The sequence below is a fragment of the Sander lucioperca genome, chromosome 9 (assembly GCF_008315115.2).
Source record: "Sander lucioperca isolate FBNREF2018 chromosome 9, SLUC_FBN_1.2, whole genome shotgun sequence".
In the NCBI taxonomy this organism is placed as follows: Eukaryota; Metazoa; Chordata; class Actinopteri; order Perciformes; family Percidae; genus Sander; species Sander lucioperca.
The window spans coordinates 14526655-14548707 of NC_050181.1; the positions used below are offsets into that span (position 1 = coordinate 14526655).

Sequence of the window (22053 nt, forward strand, 5' to 3'; positions counted from 1 at the left end):
CATTATTCAACATGTGTTTCTGTATGATAGGTTTCATCATTTGCATGTTTCTGTTTTACTATTTTATTTTATTTTACTTTTTTCCTCACTCTGTGTCCAGTGAAGTACTTTGTAATATTTGTTTTGTAAAATGATATAAGAATGTATTATATATACAGTATATATATATAATATAACATATTATTTTTAAATGCAAAATACTGGTTTATATACAGACATTTTTTCTCAGTGAATGGTATATAGTATACAGTAGTGGTAAAACATGAATCTTTATTGTTTCAACCTTCACCATAACTCTATAATTAAAATGGTATTTGACCATTCAGACCAACAAGTCAAAGAAGTTTTGAGTTGGCAAAATGTCCCTGAAATATCTTTCCCGAAATGATCATTCTGAAAGCTGATCTGAACCAGCTGTAAAAGAAAGCATAAATGAATGGATTGAGCATTGAATTTAAAAGTGTAAGCCAGTTAAGTGTTTCTATCACAGCAATTGGTGTAACGTTATATGTTAAAGGCTGAAATATGATACAAAGAAAGTAAGGACTCCAACACAAGAGAAAAACTCCCAAAACGATAGCCAGAGTTTTGGTAGCCTTTCTCTCATTCTTACTGACAGTTGCTCCAGACTTTTTGCTCTGACAGGTAGTGTTCTGGATGCTGCGTGCCTGTTCCTGTGCAACAAGGAAAATCTTTAGGTAGATACTAAGCATTATAATGACTGGGACATAAAAGGAAAATATACACGCTAGAGTGGTTGATATTAGAGCATCAATTAAACAACTTTCTTCACATTTTCCTTGATTAAAACCTGCAATAATGATGCCAATCCCAATCAAAGCAGCAATTCCCCAGCACACCAGGATCATAATCCTAATAATATGATCATTAATTTTACTTTTATAAGCAAGAGGCTTACAAACTGCATAATATCTGTCAATAGAAATACAGCATAAGTTCAAAATTGAAGCTGTGCTGAGTGTAACATCAAAGCTTCCTCGTACTTTACAAAATAAACCCTCATGATACCAACACCAGGTTACAGTAAATGCCATGCTAAAAGGAAAAACTAAAACTCCTACAAGCAGGTCAGCCACAGCCAGAGAGAGAATAAGGTAGTTAGTAGGGATGTGGAGCTGTTTGAAGTAAATGATGGAGATTATTACTAGGAAGTTTCCACATATTGTGACAACAGACAATGTGCCAAGGAAAAAATATAATAAAACGCATATTATGGAAGGGTTACTTGTAAATATGTAGGTTGTATTATCTAATTCATAGCAGGGATGTATTTCATTAACAATGTAAGTCCTGGTGACAGTCACTTCTGGTTCCATGCTTGTAGATTCCTGAAATCAAATTAAATTAAGGAAACTTTGTAAATATTTGGAATATTTAACATCAATGTTCTTAAACAAAAACACTTTTGTAGTTTATTAAGTTTTATATCATATACCTTTGGTTAGCCGACGCATCCGTGTGGGTGTGAGTCCTTATTAACTGTGCCACTGTGCAGAACCTTTGGACTTGATATTAAAATAATCAATCCCCACCTAACTACTATGAGACGAAGGTCTCTTGTCCAATCAGATGGGATACACTGCACTCTGTTCGCATGTGATATGAGTAATAATACCATGAGACGAAGGTCTCTTGTCCAATCAGATGGGATAAACTGCATTCTGTTCGCATGTGGTATGAGTAATAATACACTAACTGTATGTGTGTCTGTTTCAATAATTTTAAATTAACTTTCTTTTGTTGAAGAAGTCCACTGTCCATTACGCATGCAAATATTTTATTTCACAACGTTTCGGTCACACAGACCGTCCTCGTGTTGCTGGTAACCTTTGCCTTTTCCGACGCACCTGCCCCAAAAAAGAGGTGTGCAAAACTGTTTTGAATCAAATTAACTTTCTTTGGAAGCATTTGTTAATTGACATATTTTTGGTCATACTTTATCATCCGGTACATTAAAAAGAGATAATATGTCATACTTTGTATCCAATTAAAACCATAACTAGAAATAATGTTGTTTTTCTTAGACAGAAAATGAACAGTTACTGTATACCCTAATGAAATAAGAAACCATACACCTAAATTATGCTGTAACTAGAAACGCATATATTGCTGTATTAAACTCAAAATATACTATATCTAGACAATATATTATACCAAATTACACTATTTAGAAACCAATACCGGTGCTTATTAGAAGAAAAGTACTGGTAATGTCAAACCACGTCGTCACATCTGCCGCAACTTCAATCCTTCGTGCCTGGAGGCGCTCCGGAGTCCCGTGGTGTTTGTAGTTACATATTGTATATATATTATATAGCATCCAGTTCAATTAGAGGCTGTCCCAATCTGCTGTAAGTTTGGCCATACATGCAGTTACATTAGGCTTAGTCCAACATGCAAATGTTTACATTAAATTACCCTTGACACCTGCCCGTCAAGAGCGGGTTAAACAGGAGTTCTGGCCGAGGTTTGGGTTCCCTGGGGTCTTGGGTGCAATAGATTGCACACGTGCAACTATGTGCCCCATCAGAGAACGCTCTGGTGTATGTGAACCGTAAGGGAACCCATTCCATCAATATCCAGGTGATTTGCGATGCAACGTGTAAGGTTACACATGTATTCACCAATTATCCTGGATCAAGCCATGACTCCTTTATATTGGCCATCTCTGTCATTCCTGTAGTCTTCCAGGGGGAACCACCCCTGAATTTTCAAAACAAACGAAAGCACGCGCTGTAATAGATAGAACGTTTGGCATGCTGAAAATGGGCTTCAGATGTTTGGATGAGTCAGGGAGAACATTACGATATAGTCCTCAGAAGGTCGGAGCATTTTTCGTGGCATGTTGTGTGTTGCATAACATTGCCATGCATCATGGATGTGTCTTGGACAAAAATGAAGACAGATTACAGGACTTTAGAAGGCGTGATGCTGAACTGCATGTGCCGATGCCAATGAACCCAAATACGCCAGCAGCAGCACAGGAGAGGAGAGATCAGCTGGCAGAAGAGCTGCTTCATCTGTAGCCTGGTAAGAAAGCTCAGTTGTTTATTTAAAAGTGCATTTATGTGGATTTTTAATCACATTGCATTTTACCAATGCGAGCCAGGGGATTCAGTGTGTCTTTATAGTGAAAAAAACATCTTTGAACAATATTTACCAAATATTCTTTATTAACATTAGTGATCAGGTAGCCAATATTTAAGCATTTCAACTGTTAATTAATGATTGAATAAAACAATACCAACGATTTAATTCTTAATTTAAAGTGGTGTTGGCCTTCTTCCTCCTCGGGTTCGCAGGCGGGAGGACAATGGGACTGGCCACGGGAGGTTCCAGGAGCAGCAGGGCACAGTGTGGTCCTGGTGGACCGGGTGATAGGAGGGGATCTGGTGGACGGAGGAGGTGGTGTTGCAGGAACAAGACGCTCAACTGCGTCAGCGAGCCTTCCCACATTGTCTGCTATGCGCCCAAGGGGCCGCAGCAACATCTCCAAGCGGCTCAGGCGGGTGTTGACATGCCAAACTCTCTGCCTGATGCCGCTCAACTTCCTCGCCAGCATACTAAATCCAGCCTGCTGGACTTCGAGGAATGGATGGTCCTCCTGCCTCATGAGGCTACTGCATGGAGATGTGGGTCAGCTCGCCTCTCCTCCCGACCTCAGTGATGGTTGCTCCACCGACTCTTCTCCCTCCATAACTACACCCTGCTCCTGCCTACTGGGACCGTCCTCACAAGCTTCTGCCAGCGGAGCTGCATGAAAGTTATATTTAATTTATTGCATGTTTTTGGTGACGTGTTATTGTAAAATAAACAAATTTCCCAAGAAGCCTACATGCTTTGGACACATTGATATGTCATCATTGCATTACCTTGAACACCCACCTCTAGCCCCCCAAATCCCTCAATGCTTTCCACACTGAGGGTAGAGGCAGCGATGCCCTCCGTTGACGTTAGCTCGTCGGAGTTTGTAGGTGGTCCTCCTCCCATTTCCAGTCTTTGTTTGCGGTGAGCTTTTGTTTCCCCTGTCTGCTGACATCATTGTACTGCTTTCTGCATTGTGCGACCGTTTTAGTGATGCCAGAAGAGGAGGACACGCTCACCGCTACCTCCTCCCACGCCTGCATTACTTGGTGGAGTTTTGTTGGCATAGTGCTCGTGCCATATGTGATCTGCTCGTAAGCTTTCACTTCACACACAAGCAGATCAGTTTCTTCTCCTGAAAATCTCTCCTTCCTGCTTAGCAAATCTGCCATCATAGTAGCAATGCGCCAAGGTACAAACTCGCCTGACTTTTAAAGGGAAAATCTCGTTAAAATAGGTCCCACTATCGACGGACAACACTAATGACGGACAACACGTCAAATTAAACAAATTAAACAGAAATCCCCAGACTTTCTTCAAAAATCACGCTGTTTTGTCAGTTGTTGAGTTAGGGGAGACTTTTTAAATCCAGCAAACACTGTCTACGACAGATTTGTGATCATTTGAGCCCTATCGTAAATTCAGCAAACAAAATACATCAAGTTATTTCTATCTTTGTTTAAAAAAAACTTTGTCCTAGCCTGTTACTGTTTGATGGGACAGCTGTGGCTTTGTCTTTGTTATACTTGTATCTATGTCTGTTCAATTACTATTGGCTTTTGTCAATTTGTATTTACAACGGGGCCTGGATAAGAAATAATTTGGGTGCTGTGTTTCTCTTTACACGGCAATCCAAATGTTAAAAATAATTTAGTTTAGGTATTCCACAATTATTAGTCTAATATTAGTATTAGAAGTATTAGTCTAAAAACATTGTGTGCTTGCCAACAATTTAAAATTAAAACATTTAACAAGTTGTGGTTGAAGAGGGTGACTTAATTTACAATATAGTCATGCACCTGTTTTAGCAGCACTGAAGAAATCTAATGCGGAGGTTGAACTGGTCCAGGTTTTTAACATATTCAAAGCCTCAGCTCTGTAAACCCCAGAGAGGCAGAGCCAGGCCTCACAAAACCTTGCCTGAGGAGGTCTTTTAAAAAACAGCCTTCCGTACTAAACTTCAATCAAATCAAAATTACAACCTTGATTGACACAATTATGTTGTTCACATTTCTTTTGTTATTAGCCTATTGTTTAAAAGTTGATGAAATCTACTAAAACCTTCACACATGGATTTCAAACTTTTTTTTCTCTGGTAGAGTACAGTGTATAGTATTGTGTGTGTTTGTGCATGTGACTGCTTTCATTTCAATTATAGACATGTCTATACAACACATATTCAATAAAATAACAGTAAATCAGAGCAGTTTTGAGTTGGTAAAATCATCTTGAATTATTTTCCCAGAAATGATCATTCTGAAAGCTGATCTGAACCAGCTGTAAAAGAAAGCATAAATAAATGGATTGAGCATTGAATTTGACAGTGCAAGCCAGTTAAGTAATTCAATCAAAGGAAGTGGGACATAGACATGACTGAAAGAAAGAACGGTAGTACAAAGAAAGAAAGGAAGCCAACAAATCAAAAAGATTCCCATAACGATAGCCAGAGTTTTGGTGGCTTTTCTTTCATTCTTACTGACAGTTGCTCCAGACTTTTTGCTCTGACAGGTTGTGTTCTGGATGCTGCGTGCCTGTTTCTGTGCAACTAGGAAAATCTTAAAGTAGATACACAGCATTAGAATCACTGGGAGGTAAAATGAGAAAATAAGTCCAAAAATGTTTGCCATTATAGCATTAATTAAACATGTTGCGGCACATTTTTCTTGGTTTATTCCTACAATTATGAAGCTAATTACAATTACGACAGAAACCCCCCAGCTAACCAAGATCATGATGACAACAACATGATCATTTATTTTAGTGCTATAGGTTAGAGGCTGACACACAGCATAATATCTGTCAATAGAAATACAACACAGGTGCAGAATAGAAGTTGTGCACAGCGATACATCAAAGGTGCTCCGTACTTTACAAAATAAATCTTCATAGTACCGACATAATGTTACTGAGAATTCCATGGTGAGAGGAATGACTAAAAAACCAACAAACAGGTCAGCCACAGCCAAAGAGAGAATAAGGTAGTTAGTAGGAGTGTGGAGCTGTTTGAAGTAAATGATGGAGATTATTACAAGAAGGTTTCCACATACAGTTACAACAGATAATGAGCCAAGGAAAATATGTAACAATACACATATTCCGGAAGGGTTGCTTGTCAGTACGGAAGAGGCATCTATTTTATAGCAGGGATGTATCACAATAAGATCATTAGTCCTGTTAATGCTGACTCCCATATCCATGCTTGTGTCTTCCTGTAATTCAGCATACATACATTGTAAAATGATATTGAGAAATGTTCAGCTCTAGAAAAATATTATGTTCAGTTTTAATGCACAATTCAAACAGTAATTTTCTTTTATAATAGCTCTTAATAAAAGTTCATACCATACCTATTCGACCCTCCGGGTAGTCTCAACACCAGTATGGATGTCCTTGTTTACTGTGGCACTCTGCATGACATGGACTTAATATTTACTAGTTCCTATCTAATTAGAATAATTTATACAAACTTCCCTTGCCCAATCAGAGGTAGGATACAGCAGCCTGTAAGATGCCTTCCAACAACAAAAAGCCTTTTTTTTATGGGGGAGAACAGTGTCATTGTCTATGGCCCTAAGCCTATTTTTTTTCCAAGCCAAGTATCCCTAAACTTGCACTTCCCCATAGCCTATTGTACAATCCGAAAGAGACTCGCGCCAATAATACAAAAGCTGATTGGCTGCAGTATAAGTTGCATGTTGGTCTGAATTGTAGTCGTAATACGGGAATTACATTTGGACTAGCAAAAGAAAGAACGACAACACGAAAGAATTGAAAAAAACAAACATTCTAAGTGTTACAAGTAAGGGTTAATGCCCGACGAGGTGTCCATTGTCAGGTATTAATGGACGAGGATGAGGTGTGAACCGGCCGACGCGCAGCCATGTCATTGTCCCCAAAACAATATAACGACTTTTACGAACAATTTGATCTGCAATGTGTAACGTTACTGTCGGCCACAGCCTGAAGTAGCGACCTGAACAGTGAACGGGATTTGAGATAACGTTATTCGTTTGTGTGTTAGCTTTGTGAGTATTCACCCAGTCCATGGTTTATGAGCAATATTATTCAAGACCAAGAACACAATGCTTTAGCGAATTTGAGACTTTTTAAGGCCTAAAAATATGATTTTGAAATTTTAGACTTTTTAAGACCCCCGGAAACCCTGAAAATATAATACAAAAAGAGAAAGTTTCAGCGTGAATGAGCCAGTTTTAAGTCACAGAGGATCCTCTGCTTAAAGATCAGTCCACTTAATTTGAATTAATTTCATTCACTGCACTGTCCCACTATTAATGTTGGTGCGTCAGCATCCCTGAATTTTCTGCTTTCATTCATTTAAACTGCTTATAGTATGGATATCTAGCAATATCCTGTGACCATATAGGAAATAAAAGAGTCACAATCTATCTTGTCTTACGGTTAGCAATGCTAGTACTGTATGGCTCTAAGGATGACAAATGGCAATGTCGGTCAGTTCGTCTGTCAGTCTGTCAGTCTGTCAGTCGGTCCACCTCTTTGCGCCAGACTACTTCATAGCAACCCATAACATTTTGAACTTACATAATTTCATTTACAAATTATGTTACAACAAACTTACAAATCCAAATCTATTCTTTAAAGCTATAATGTGCAGTTTCTGTCGCCCCTATGAGGAATTCTAAGTAATGACAACAACACTGTCAGCGCATCCACATAAGGCAAGCCTTTGATGATCACGCACCACCCCCACCCCTCCTCCAAACATTTGCTAGTAGCATTTATCCCCTCCAATGTTGCCAACTTAGCGACTTACGGGGAGTGGTGGCCTAGAGGTTAAAGAAGCATGTGACTGGGAGGTTGTGTTTGGTAGATTATTTCTCTGTGGTAACAATGCTTTTTGGCAATAAATCTTATACCGTTGGAAAGCCTGTTTAGTTCCCTTTCAAATGGTTCCCCATGCATTTGTGGGATGAGCAGCTGCCATTGCCAAACAGGTTATTTTGCTGTTGCTATTGACACTTGTTTTGAGCTTCTGGTACCCCCAGGTTGCTCCCAATCAGGTGCCTGATTGGCACCAATCTGGAACAGACTGCACGCAGCCAATCTCTGGTCTCATAGGGCTGCCAGGAGTCCTGCCATGACTACCCTTCATCGTCAGGCCCGTTTGCGCTGGTGTCGGCAACACATGCACTGGAACCTGAACATGTGGACGAACGTTATGTTCAGTGATGAGTCCAGATTCTGCCTACAGCAATTGGATCTTAGTAGGGTCAACGTGTGAGGAAAATGCAGAGAACGCTATGCTGATTGCTGCACCGATAGAGTAACACCTTTTGGTGGAGGCAGTGTGATGGTGTGGGGCGGCATCTCCCTCACTGGAAAAACGAGGCTTGTCATCATTGGAGGCAATCTCAATGCAGAGAGATGTAGAGGTGAGATTCTGCAACCCATTGCAATCCCACATCTCCACAGTCTGGGACCGAACTCTATCCTCCAAGATGAGAATGCTCGCCCACACGGGGCAGGGTTTATCAGAGACTACCTCCAGAATGTGGGAGTGGAGAGGATGGAATGGCCTGCTAGCAGTCCTGACCTCAACCCCATTGAACACTTGTGGGATCAGCTTGGGCGTGCTGTTCATGCCAGAGTGACGAACATAACCATACATTGGTGCTCGCCCCACCACTAGGTCACCCAGGCACCCTAACGTTAGCATGCTGACAATAGCATTTAGCTTATAGCACTACTGTGCCTAAGCCTGACACATGAATGTAGACTCTTGCTTTGGCTTGATTGTAGGCTGTGAACTAGGCAGCAGAACTCTATATCTATTTAATAAATAATGACTATTATTTAAGGCTGTCAAACGATTAATTGTTTTTAATCGCGTTTAATCGCTGAATTTATATAGTTAATCGTGATTAATCGCAAATTCTATTATTTTGCATTTCAGAACTGTTTTTAAGTACATATTAACAATGGAAAGCAATTATTACCAGTGTATCTTGATTGGGAATCAAATTAATGCAAAGAAAGTGACTTTATGAACTTGATTTTAAGATTTGTATTTGTTTATTATTTATTTATTTATTTACTGTAAACAAAAGAAAAATGTGTGAAATCTAGTCACACATTTGAATCTAGAGTCAATATAGTGTGCAGTAACTCCTAAATAATTTTGATTACTCACTGACGTCCAGTGATCACCTTGCATGACTTTGCAGCAGTTCCAGTTTGGCTGCTTTCTCCGTGTCGTACAGGCTGTGTATGCGTGAAACTACTGGCCCCTCGACAGCAATGTATAAGATGGGTCAGAACATAGTCTTTAAGAACCGAGTCTTCTACAATACTGACAGGTCTGCAGTTAGTTGCCACCCATTTTGCAAGAGCTGTAGTAATTTATTTGGATTTGGTTTCATCCAAAAGTCAGCAAGTAGCACTCTCCAAAATAATGCTTTGCCTGAGCCTGCTGCATCAACCTGAGTCATGCTTAGCTCGTAGGTGGTAGCTCAAGCTTGACGTGCTTCGGTGATATTTTAATTCGGCTTTACAAAATGTGCATATGGCTTTCGACCCGTCTGGGAGTTTTGGAAAATAAAAAGCGCCATTCAGAATTGTGTTGCTGCTGTCTTTCTCCATCATGCCTGCAGCAGCAGGATGTGTCACGAGGAAGTATGGCGTGCGGCAAACGGTCAAAATAGTAGCCTGTTAGGCACGACGCGAAGCATGCAATTAATGCGATTTAAAAAAATAACGTGTTATGCTCGGCCCTTAATCGCATCGCGATTAACGCATTAATGCTGACAGCCATACTATTATTATTTGATTAATTTGAAACAAAGTTCTGATGGACTATGGTTTCTAATTAAGCCAACATTCATTATACTGAAAAGTTAAGTTATTAAATTAGGTGAACTTACATACTTGATATCATTTTTAATTACATCATTTAGCAGTGGTGCCACCGTGGTGGGAAGAAAGGAGGGCTCTCCTTTACATACCATGTGCATCTCTTATCGATAATATTGCATCTCTATCCATAATGGTTCTGTCATGTTTGAATAAAGCCATTAAACAACGTTTATATGGAGAAGACACATGTTTGATTACTGAAAGGCAACTTGGCCTTAAGCCGTTTAACACATTAATGTAGAAATCATGACACCTTCTAATGCCTAAAGTTTAGGTTACGTGTGCAGCACTAAAGTTTTAGTTGTGGTGATTCAATTCAATTCAATTCAATTTTATTTATAGTATCAAATCATAACAAGAGATATCTCGAGACACTTTACAGATAGAGTAGGTCTAGACCAAACTCTGTACTTTACGAAGCCCCAACTATTACAGTGGTTGCCTCAAGAGCAAGCATTAGCAGTAGCTATTGCGACAGTGGCAAGGAAAAACTCCCTTTTTTTGTTAGGAAGAAACCTCGGACAGACCCAGACTCTTGGTAGGCGGTGTCTGACGGCACCAGTTGGGGGAGTGGTGAATGGTGGCAATAATAGTCATAATAAAGATAGTGAAGCAGTGATCACAATGGTAGTCATAGTAGTTCATGTCATAGTAGGGCACAGCAGGGCGTTACGGGGTGTAGTGTGGCACAGCAGCCTGGGTGGACGCGGTTGGACGCGGCAGGACGCAGTCGGACACTGCGGGGAAACGCAGAGCGTAGCAGGGTGTAGTAAGTCCATAGCGTCAGCTGCACCCAGGACCCCGGTGTAGGTGCCACCCAATTCCAAGGCGATGTTCTGGGTGAAGAAGAAGCAAAGGGACTCCGGGGAGAAAACTCCCCAGAGCTAGGTTAGTAACAGGCATTTCTGGGACTAAGATGCACACAAAAGGAGACAAGTGAAAAGAGAGAAGAGGGAGCGGCTCATTGTGTCCTTGGAAGGAGCTTCCCACAGCAGTCTAGAGTTATAATAGCATAACTAAGAGAGGCAGGCTAAAGAGAGGGGCCCTGGACCGGGCTCGTACTCTCCCCTGCCGGAACGGGCTTGTACTTCCTGCCTCCCTCTACTCTACTCTACTATGCTGCAACTCCTCACTCCCTAACTATAAGCTTTATCAAAGATGATGGTTTTCAGTTTATTCTTAAATGTGGCGACGGTGTCAGCCCCCCGAACCCAAGTTGGGAGCTGGTTCCACAGGAGAGGAGCCTGGTAGCTGAAGGCTCTGGCTCCGATTCTACTTTTAGAGACTCTAGGAACCACAAGTAGCTCTGAGTTCTGGGAGCGCAGTGCTCTAGTGGGACAATAAGGTACTAAAAGCTCTTCTATGTATGATGGTGCTTGACCATTTAGTGCTTTGTAGGTCAGGAGAAGGATTTTAAATTCAATCCTGGATTTTACAGGAAGCCAATGCAGAGAAGCTAATACAGGAGAAATGTGATCTCTTTTGTTAGTTCTTGTCAGAACACGTGCTGCAGCATTCTGGATCAGCTGGAGGGTCTTGAGGGACTTATTTGAGCAGCCTGATAGTAAAGAATTACAGTAGTCCAGCCGGGAAGTTACGAATGCATGGACTAGTTTTTCAGCATCGTTTTGAGACAGGATGTTCCTGATTTTGGCAATGTTACGAAGATGGAAAAAGGCTGTTCTTGAGGTTTGTTTTAAGTGGGCGTTAAAGGATAGATCCTGGTCAAAAATGACTCCTAGATTTCTGACAGTAGTGCTGGAGGCCAGGGCAATACCATCTAGGGTAGCTATATATTTAGATAATGAAGTTCGGTGGTGCTTGGGTCCCAGCACAATAACTTCCGTTTTGTTTGAGTTCAACATCAGAAAATTGTGGGTCATCCAGGATTTTATATCTTTAATGCACGCTTGAAGTTTAGCTAACTGACCGCTTTCGTCTGGCTTGATTGACAGATATAATTGGGTGTCGTCTGCGTAACAGTGAAAGTTAATTGAGTGTTTCCTAATAATATTGCCTAGAGGAAGCATATATAAAGAGAATAGAATTGGTCCAAGCACTGAGCCTTGAGGAACGCCATGGCTAACTTTAGCGTATTTGGATGGTTTATCGTTAATATTAACAAATTGGGATCGCTCAGAAAAATAGGACTTAAACCAGCTTAGTGCGATTCCTTTAATGCCAACTAAATGTTCCAGTCTCTGTAAGAGGATGGTATGGTCAATAGTGTCGAATGCAGCACTAAGATCTAATAAGACAAGTACGGAGACAAGTCCTTTGTCAGCAGCAGTTAGAAGGTCGTTAGTGATTTTCACCAGTGCCGTCTCTGTGCTATGATGCATTCTAAATCCTGACTGAAAGTCTTCAAATAGACTATTTCTATGCAGAAAGTCACACAATTGATTAGCGACTACCTTCTCAAGGATTTTGGAGAGAAACGGGAGGTTAGATATAGGTCTATAGTTGGCTAAGACCTCAGGGTCGAGGGTGGGTTTTTTCAGAATAGGTTTTATCACAGCTACTTTAAAAGACTGCGGTACGTGACCTGTTAATAAGGACATATTGATCGTATCTAGTAATGTGGTGTTGACCACGGGTAGTGCTTCTTTAAGTAGCTTCGTTGGAATGGGGTCTAAGAGACAGGTAGTTGGCTTAGCTGAAGAGACCCTTAACATTAATTGTTGGAGGTCTAAAGGATAAAAGCCGTCTAAATAAGTATCAGGTCTTATCGTTCTCTCTAGCCCTCCTGCGCCCAATGGTGAGTCGTTGGAAGCTGTGGGCAGAAGGTGATGAATTTTTTCTCTAATTGTTATAATTTTATCATTAAAAAAGGTCATGAAGTCATCACTGCTCAGAGCTATAGGAATAGATGGCTCAATAGAGCTGTGACTATCTGTCAGCCTGGCTACAGTGCTGAAAAGAAACCTTGGGTTGTTCTTATTTTCTTCTATTAGTGTTGAGTAATAGTCTGATCTGGCATTTCTGAGGGCCCTCCTATAATTTTTTAGACTATCTTGCCAATCCACACGAGATTCTTCCAGTTTGGTGGAACGCCATTTACTTTCAAGTTTTCGTGAGATTTGTTTTAATTTGCGAGTTTGGGAGTTATACCAAGGTGCTAGTTTCCTTTCCTTCATCATCTTCTTTTTGAGAGGAGCAACCGAGTCTAAAGTAGTCCGTAGGCAGGCCGTAGCAGCGTCTACAAAGTTATCAAGTTGGGAGGGACTAGAGTTAACATAACAGTCCTCTGTTATATTAAGGCATGACATTGAGTTAAGTGCTGTTGGAATAGCTTCCTTAAATTTAGCTATAGCACTGTCAGATAAGCATCTAGTGTAGAAACTTTTATTTAATTTCGTATAGTCTGGTAGTAGGAATTCGAAAGTTATTAAAAAATGGTCTGATAATAAAGGATTCTGCGGAAATACTATTAAATCGTCAATTTTGATGCCATATTCTAGCACAAGGTCGAGGGTGTGGTTAAAACAGTGCGTGGCCTTATGCACCCTCTGACTGAAACCAATAGAATCTAGCAGTGAATTGAAAGCAGTACTAAGGCTATTGCTCTCAATGTCCACATGGATATTAAAATCACCTACAATAAGTACTTTGTCTGATTGAAGGACTACGCATGATAAAAACTCTGAGAATTCAGATAAAAACTCAGAATATGGACCTGGTGCTCGGTAAACAACAACGAATATAATTGGCTGTACTGTTTTCCATGTTGGGTGTTGAAGATTAAGAACAAGGCTTTCAAACGAGTTATAATTTAGTTTAGGTTTAGGATTAATTAACAGGCTCGAGTCAAATATGGCTGCAACTCCCCCTCCTCGGCCTGAGCCTCGTGGAATTTGGGTATTATTATGACTGGGAGGAGTGGCTTCGTTTAAACTAACATATTCGTCATGGCCCAGCCAGGTTTCGGTGAGGCAGAATAAATCAATGTGGTTATCTGATATCAATTCGTTTACCAATAATGCTTTCGATGACAGAGATCTAATATTTAATAGTCCACATTTGATTTTCCTATTCTGTTCTATCGTTGCAGTGGTTGTTTTAATTCCAATTAGGTTGTTTAGTATAGCACCTCTTTTGTTAGCGTTTGGTTTAAACGGTCTCAGTCGGGGGACAGACACGGTGGTTATGGGATTATGAATGGGTGATTGCTCTGAAGGGAGCACAGAGGGGCGTGTAGCGCTGTATCTCTGATTATTGACTTTGGGAGAGTGTGTCTGGTCAGTGTGCTTGTGGGAGTGTTTACGGGATGTAAACAGTCAATCAGAGGTCTGGGTATGCAGGGCGTGGTGCAAATTTCCACGTAGCATCTGGCTTCCGCGTGTATTGGGATGAATCCCATCCCTGCTGAACAGGGAGCCACGTTCCCAAAACAGATTGAAGTTGTCAATAAAACCTATCCTGTGAATACTGCATGTGAGCTGGAGCCAGGTGTTAAGGGAGAGTAGTCTGCTAAAGAGGCCTGATCCGCGACCTAGAGATGGAAGTGGGCCCGAAATAAAAACCGACTTCCCAGTGCTTTTTAAAGCCTCAATGAGAGTGGTAAAGTCTCGCCTTGTGCGCTCACACTCCTGAATCCGAGTGGACATGTCGTTATGTCCACAATGGACCACGATGCGTTTGATAGAGGTCGGAAATGAGGGTATCAGGTCCATAACTTTAGCCAGGATGTCTGCAACTTTGGCTCCGGGAAAACAGTGTGTGACAGCATTATGAAACCGTAGGTCTCTAGTGATGGAGTCCCCAATAATTACTGTGGTTAGGGGGAAGAGCGGACGAGGAGTGGGGGGGTGTGGGTAGCCGGTGACGGGAGCAAAACAGTCAGTGTCGGTTTCAGATGGGCAGGGAAAAGAAGAGGAAGAATGCTTACCGTTCGGTTGTGGAGATTGTTTTTGAGGAACGTTGTCATTTGGCCGATCCAGGCAGTGTAGGCCACCGGACCGTCTGACTACCGCATCCCTCAGAAGCTTTCGCCGCGCGGTAGCAATCGTCTTCCGTGACGACGGCTGGTCAGTCTGCTTTGAAGCGGGGCGAGCCCGGTGAGCCGCACTGGCCACCACCGGCTCCGACTCCGACAAAGCATTGAAGCGGTTGGAGAGGCTGAGGGCAGGAGGCGATGGAGCCCTACCCGAGGCTCTCTTTCGAGGCTCTCAATCATTATTTTTTTTCTTCTTGCTTGTCTCAGACCTTTTTAAATTGTTGTGCCAACTATAGTGGCGCAAAATGAAAGTGCCGATGACATGGCCCCAGAGAAAAAAATAATCTTATCCAAGAGGCTCAAAATGTGGCCAACAATTATATTTAGAATCAGAATATGTCTAACAGTCTATGTGTGTAAATAGTGTGTGCCACTTAGCGGCAGATTGATATCAACTTTTGCAAACAGCCTTAGTGGAGCATGGGAAACTACTGAGTGGAGTTTTGTGTTAATCTGAGTAAATGATGCTCATAACATCCTGTTTTGACTGCAACCTTCAGGACGTTGTTGCTCTGTTACTTGTAAATAGTTACTTTTAGATGATCTTTTACACAATAGCACTATAATGCACTGCTGTGCCTTTATGTAATTTCTATTGCATAATAAAAAAGATGACAATACATGATGCTGAAATGCAGGTAGCAAAGTCTAAGCACACATGCTTGATCTTTATTCAGTACTCCAGAGAATATGTCAAAGCAGTTTTGTGTTAGAAAAATCACCTTGAAATATTTTCCCAGAAACAATCATTCTGAAAGCTGATCTGAACCAGCTGTAAAAGAAAGCATAAATAAAGGGATTGAGCATGGAGTTTAACAGTGCAATCCAGTTAAGTGTTTCAAACAATGGAAGTGGCACTGATACATGGAGAAAAAGCTGAAAGGTAAAACAGAGAAAGAAAGGAGACCAACACATCAGGAAAACTCCCAAAACGGTCGCAAGAGTTTTAGTGGCCTTTCTCTCCATCTTACTAACAGTTGCTCCAGACTTTTTGCTCTGACAGGTTGTATTCTGGATGCTGCGTACCTGTTCCTGTGCCACAAGGAAAATCTTTAGGTAGATACAGAGCATTACAATCACTGGTAGATAAAATGAGAACATGGGTCCAAAAATGTCTGCAAGTAGGGCATCATTAAAACAATTTTCTTCACATTTTTCATGTGTTAAATCTGGAATCATAAAGCCAATGGTAACTAGAAGAGAAACACCCCAGCTGAGCAGGATCATGACCACGACAACATTAACATTTATCTTAGTTCTGTAGGTCAGAGGCTGACACACTGCATAATATCTGTCAATGGAAATACAACATAAATTCAAAATGGAAGCTGTGCTCAGCATTGCATCAAAGCTGTCTCGTACTTTGCAAAATATATCTTTATAATAAAAACACGAGGTTACAGTAAATGTCATGCTTACAGGAAAAACTACAACACCAACAAGCAGGTCAGCCACAGCCAGAGAGAGAATGAGAGAATTAGTAGGACTGTGGAGCTGTTTGAAATAGATGATGGAGATTACTACAAGAAGGTTTCCACATACTGTGACAACAGATAATGAGCCAAGGAAAATATATAATGAAACACACATTGCAGAAGTATTGCCTTTCATTATGTTAAAGAAATTATCTATTTCATAACAAAGATGCATGTAATTAACATCAGTAAGGTTGACAGTGACTTCTGGTGCCATGTTTCTGTGTTCCTGAAAATCAGTTTTCAATAAATGATTAACAATATTTAAAGTAAACAATATTTATTTTAAAATAGTTTGAAGTGCATGAATGCTAAACTACAATAATAGTTTTAATAGTTCTCTACAATAAAATACATATTTTCAGTTCATATCATACCTTTTTAGAGCTCAAGATAGTTCTGCATCGTATTGATGGGTGTTCTTCATTGCTGTGTCACTGTGCAAAATCTTTTATCAACGTTTATCTCTTTACCACCACCAATCAGACGTGGGACTTTTCATCATGACGACATTAGATGCCAGGGCAACATACTGTATTGTAAATGAGACAAACATTTTAAATCCCTTGTGAACCTTTAATTTTATCAGTATAGCTAAAAACAGATTTAAGTCTTATTTCTTATAAAATCGGATATACTATTTAAGTAGACTTTTTAGGCTATGATCTTTTTTCGAAGGACATGAAACCAAAAGTCTCCTGGCAAAAGACTTGTTTTTAACCCTAAAATCTATTTAAGATTTAAGAATGGGCCAACTCCAAGGTTGGAAATTGGCGAATGAATTTGGCCGATGGCAGGTGAATTCGACCTACCAGAAGAACCAAAAACAAACTGTCAACTCGTACACTTCAGTCAGCGGTGCTTGTTGGAGTATGCGACCACGAGCAAAAAGAAGCTATAAAAACGGATAATAGAAAGCGCAAAAACGGCACTGAAAAGGCGACAATTAAAAAAGGAAAGTCTAGAAAGTGACGTGGCCAGATGTCCTAAACTGAGCTGAACTTTTTCATGAAAACCAGCAAGAGTAAAGGCAGTTAGGGCCCTGACACACCAACCCGATTATCGGCCGTCGGACAGTCTGCCGAGGTCAGTGACTCGAGTCTGTTCGGTGTGTTTTGTGCCGTTGTCCGTTGGAGGAGCTGTCTGCCTTCATTTTGGCCGACCCGACATGCTCAGGCTCAGCAGCCACTAGAACAGTGCTGCTTACAGTGACAGTGAAGTGCCCTGAGATAATCAATGATGCCAGATAATTCTGCACTACATTAATGAAACTGACTTTCACTTGATCAGAAAGCTTTGTAAAAAGCTGCTGTCAGCGTGGAAGGCACATCTAAGCTGTTGTACCACAGTGTGTGAACAAGCAAACATGATCAGAGTTACAATATTGAGCCATTATGCCTTTTATCATTTGAAATAAGGATAGTAAATATACAAAGCCCACGACTGAAAGGGAATAGAATGTTATATGAAATATTATTCAATTTTATTTAATTGGAAACGATATTTTACAAAAATACACTGAATTACAAAGCTGTAGAGGACAATGCGCTATTGCAGACTTATACTAAGGTTTTAATTACATTATTTTAATATAGTCAGTCGTGACGTAAAGTGGGCCGGTGTAAGGCATGAAACTCCAGGGCTGAAAATGAGTCCCACTCCGGCACTGGTTGGGATTCTAAACTCCTGTGGATTTATGAGGACTATGGTTAACTGCTCCTCGGTTCTCTATCATATCGATCTCTCCATCGTTACATATTCCATATGTACAGGGATGATCCCCCTGAGGTCTGGTACGTGGATACTTCTTAAAGACACATCGGCTTGCTTGGCCACGCTCTATAAAGCACCTGTGCTGGCGTGGAATAACTGATTGTTTGATCTCAACCTTAGAGTATGGTTACGTTGTGTGCAAACAATTTCACAGAGAAAAACTGGAAAGAGTGTGGGTTACAACAGTGTATCTGCTTACCTGTTAAGTTAGGAGCCTGTCTGTGGCGGCCTCCGTGGATTGTTGTTTCCCATGTTGCAAACAAAAGAAAGGGACAACAGTTTGATTTTTCCTGGTTGTCCGTTTAAAGCGGCTGTTTGTCCTCCCAGCTGTGTCTCCCTTTACCAGCTTATTGATTGCATCTTCATGAGCTGACACGCCCTGAGGGGTCTCGTGCTCAGCAGGCGTAAAGTCTGCTAACAGACGTCTGGACACTTTCCTGCTTTCCTGCCTACCGTTGTCTCTCTGCCTCGGGGTAAAACCCCGGGTGGTTATGCGCTGAAGTTCCCTGGAGCGTATTGCTGGCCTCGTCAGTTCACGAGCTCAGAGAAATAAGTAAACACTTTCGTGCCAAACCGGCGTCTCTCTGCCTCGGTGTAAAACCTGGGTGTTCAGATGCTGAAGTCCCTTGGGCGTATTGCTGGCTTATTGGTTCAACAGTACAACAGTACAACAGTTTGACTGTCTCCGGGAGTCCGGTTGCAGTGGCTGGTTGTCCTCCTGGCTGTGTCTCCCTTTACCGTTTTTTTGGCTGAGGCCCTAAGTGTGGTATCGTTCTGAGCAGGTGTAAAGTCGGCTAGCAGACGAAAATGACACTTTCCTGCCAAGCCAGCATCTTTCTGCCTCGGGGTAAAGGCCGGGGTGGTCAGATGCTGAAGTCCCTTGGGTGTATTGCTGGCTTGTTGGTTCACGCGCCCAGGGAAAATAAGTCTGGTGAAGCTGGCCATTGGCTAAACCGTACGTTACATCTCCCCGAAATGAAAGCAGGGTGTGAGCGCGAAACAACCGGCCACACTGCATACATTTGAGCTATGAGTGGCTGTTAGTTGGTTGACGGCGCACAGTGCTTCCCTCTTCCATTTAGAGCTTCGGGGAGAATAATGTTTACAGAGAGAAAAAGTACCTTAAAATATAATTTAATAAATGCACGTACAAGATAGGGCCGTTTCTGCTTTTTTGAAAGGACGCAAGCAGCTCCTTCTCTTTCTGAGGGGCAACTGTAGAAAATGTGTTACGAGGCTAGAGACTGGAACAGTGAGGGCAGTGTTCAGGATCCTGGCAGGTTCCCTTCCTCTCTCTATCTTTAGACCTTCAAAAAGCGGCCTCTCAGTTGCAGCGCCGGTGTCTCTCTCTCTGGCGTATTGCTTGCAGTCGTAAGCTGACACGCCTGATGGGGTACCTGCCGAGTGCAGACATCAAGTTGGCTTACAGACAAAAGAGATACCTCTGGCAGGCCAGTTTCATAGCCTCCCCTGCTCTCCCCAATTGGTGGGGTGGAGGAGGCAGATTCAGATGGATGGAAATGGAATCTGTGCTCTACTCTGAGGACGGGTAGCAAGCTGGCTCGGTGGTTGAAACTGCCGCCGACCAGCAAGGTCACTGCAGAGTCACTGCAGAGTCTGACCCAGGTTTGATACCCGGTCCAGGTTAGCCTGTTTCATTCAGTCCTATGTAAGTGGCAGTAGACTATGGCGGTGACTTGATTGTTCATAATTTTGAACAGCTTCTCTGCAGGGCAGCCACATCTCTGGACATTGCCCTTCCTGTAAACCTGGCAGTGCTCCTCTCTCAGTTAAAAGAGAAGCTACGAGGGTGCAAAGGTTCGCTCCACACTGGTAGATACCTGATTTCACAAACCTTGAGTGTCTCTCTGCCAGCCACTCACAAGTGGTCTAGATCCTAGGGAGCAGGTTGCCTGTGGGCCACTCCCTCCGATGTATTAAGCCCTCTCTCCTCTATTTCTTCCTCAGCTCAGTGAGACCTATTATGAGGGAGTAGGCCAGACCCCTGTGTAACTTGTTTTACACTATCTGGGCTTGGGCAGCACTGTTTCCTCATAATGTGTATATGTATCGGTGGAGAGATAGTCTCGATACGATAGAGAATGCTCAGTTACGCTGTAACCTCGGTTCTCTAAGTGAATAGATTATCTCTCGAGCTGTAGGCCGCTCGGAGACGATTCCAATCAAACTATTAGTGATTCCACACCAGCACAGGTGCTTTATAGGGTGTGGCCGGGCAAGCCGGTGTGTCTTAAAGAAGTATTCACGTACTTGATCTCAGGGGGATCATCGGTCCGTGTACTTGGTGGCCAACGGATTTTCGTTTTGAAAGGAAAAAAACAAAAACGAAAAACGGCCTGTTTCCCAATTACCATTAGTAAATAGGAAAACAAAAAACGGAAAACAACCCATTATTCGTCTTTTGTTTTGATATTAAAAAACGGAAAACGAAAAACAATCTCGTTATCCGATTTTCTTTGATGTATTTGTAGATGGAACTCGGAAATTAAAATACGTGTGTATAAGTCGTATTCCTTCATTTTGCATTGGTATTTTTGCGTGACCCGGAAGTTACTCCCACCACGCCAAGATCCGCCCTTCAATAGCATTTATTGGCCAGGTGTCCATGAGAACGCAAGGTAACGTAACCCCATTTGTACAGGTCCTATCCCCTGACCAATCGGCTATCCTAACCTTAACCACTCAAGGTGAAATGCCAAACCCCAACCAATCGAGCTGCTTCGTAGGGCGGGACTTGGTGTGGTAATTCGTAATTTTGCTGGCGGTGAGCAGAGGGTGCGCTGCCGTTTGGATGTCCGCGCAAACGACAATGGAAAGTTATGTTCTCTTTCGAGGAGGCAAACGGGTTACACTAAAAGATGATGACATGTCTGTGGACAAGATATGCAGGATATTTCAGGTGCTGTCATTGTTCAATATATAATATATTACACGATATATAAGTAGCTATAATTTACAGTTTTTTAATGATTAATACAGATTAATATTTGAAAATAATTTACAAGAATCAGTTTTGAGTCTTGATCATGAATTTATTCATTATTATTTAATTATAAGACTATTTACTGAACAGAAATGTAAATTTACAACAACTAAGAGAATGTATCTTAGGTTGACACTATTACAGAGTAAAATATTCATAAAGATGTTTAATCATTTGTTCATACAGTATACACCATTTGAATACATATTGAATCATTTCTTTTCTGATCCTACATTTAAGTCGAAGGGCTGAAGACAGTTTGAGTGCACAAGAGGTCATTGGTAAAATTAACCAACTAAAGCAAGCTGCAGAGAGCCTCCAAGACATCACTACAACCATAAACCAGCTGTCTGAGCTTGCAAAGTCCAAAACCACAACAATAATGCCAGATGCTTGTCTGCACACTTTAAAGGACGCCTTCACCTGTCTAATTTGTAAAGGTATGTGTAAGTTATGTAACAGTAGGTACATATACAGTACATGTTCATTTTCTTTTTATATTGAAATAAACTATTAAATGTCATTCTGCATATTTTTCTTTGATTACAACCTTGCAGCTCTAATGGAAGAGCCCATGTTTTCCACATGCTGCGAGTCTCTGGTTGGATGCCGAACATGTGTGGAGCAGTGGCTGTTAACCGCAGATCACTGTCTGAAATGCAGAGCTCAAGAGTTTGACTCCAAGGTGCACCAGGTTAAGGGTCTTTCTGCTTTCCTGTCTTCTTTCAAGGAGATACAAACAGAGTAACTCATGTAACATTGTTTCAGCAAGGATGGCATCCATGTTACTGGAAAGCTACAGAGGCTGC

At 41.5% G+C, this 22053-nt stretch overlaps 3 protein-coding genes across 3 annotated transcripts; all 3 read right to left on the reverse strand.

The window, feature by feature from the left end:
* Positions 1-335: 335 nt before the first annotated feature.
* LOC116049957 (trace amine-associated receptor 1-like) lies at positions 336-3634 on the reverse strand. Its single transcript, XM_031300010.1, has 3 exons — positions 3301-3634; positions 1010-1270; positions 336-937 (listed from the first exon to the last, which is right to left on the reverse strand). Exons 1-3 carry the CDS (start codon positions 3632-3634, stop codon positions 336-338), a joined length of 1197 nt encoding a protein of 398 aa, XP_031155870.1.
* A 1669-nt stretch (positions 3635-5303) lies between these two features.
* On the reverse strand, positions 5304-6302 carry LOC116049958 (trace amine-associated receptor 1-like). Its single transcript, XM_031300011.1, has one exon. The coding sequence runs from the start codon at positions 6300-6302 to the stop codon at positions 5304-5306; it is 999 nt and encodes a 332-aa protein (XP_031155871.1).
* Positions 6303-15685: 9383 nt separating this feature from the next.
* On the reverse strand, positions 15686-17012 carry LOC116049951 (trace amine-associated receptor 1-like). The gene has a single exon (XM_031300005.2). It carries the CDS (start codon positions 16682-16684, stop codon positions 15686-15688), a length of 999 nt encoding a protein of 332 aa, XP_031155865.2. The 5' UTR covers positions 16685-17012.
* Between the last annotated feature and the right edge of the window lie 5041 nt (positions 17013-22053).

Excerpts from the sequence above, each read along its gene's own strand:
- LOC116049957 (XM_031300010.1), bottom strand. The coding sequence starts at position 3,634 with ATGAGGCAGGAGGACCATCCATTCCTCGAAGTCCAGCAGGCTGGATTT. Across the intron at positions 1,271-3,300 it reads CGAACCCGAGGAGGAAGAAG|ATAATACAACCTACATATTT; the intron begins GCCAACACCACT and ends GCTATGAATTAG. Across the intron at positions 938-1,009 it reads GTATCATGAGGGTTTATTTT|ACAGATATTATGCAGTTTGT; the intron begins GTAAAGTACGAG and ends GTATTTCTATTG.
- LOC116049958 (XM_031300011.1), bottom strand. The coding sequence starts at position 6,302 with ATGGATATGGGAGTCAGCATTAACAGGACTAATGATCTTATTGTGATA.
- LOC116049951 (XM_031300005.2), bottom strand. The coding sequence starts at position 16,684 with ATGGCACCAGAAGTCACTGTCAACCTTACTGATGTTAATTACATGCAT.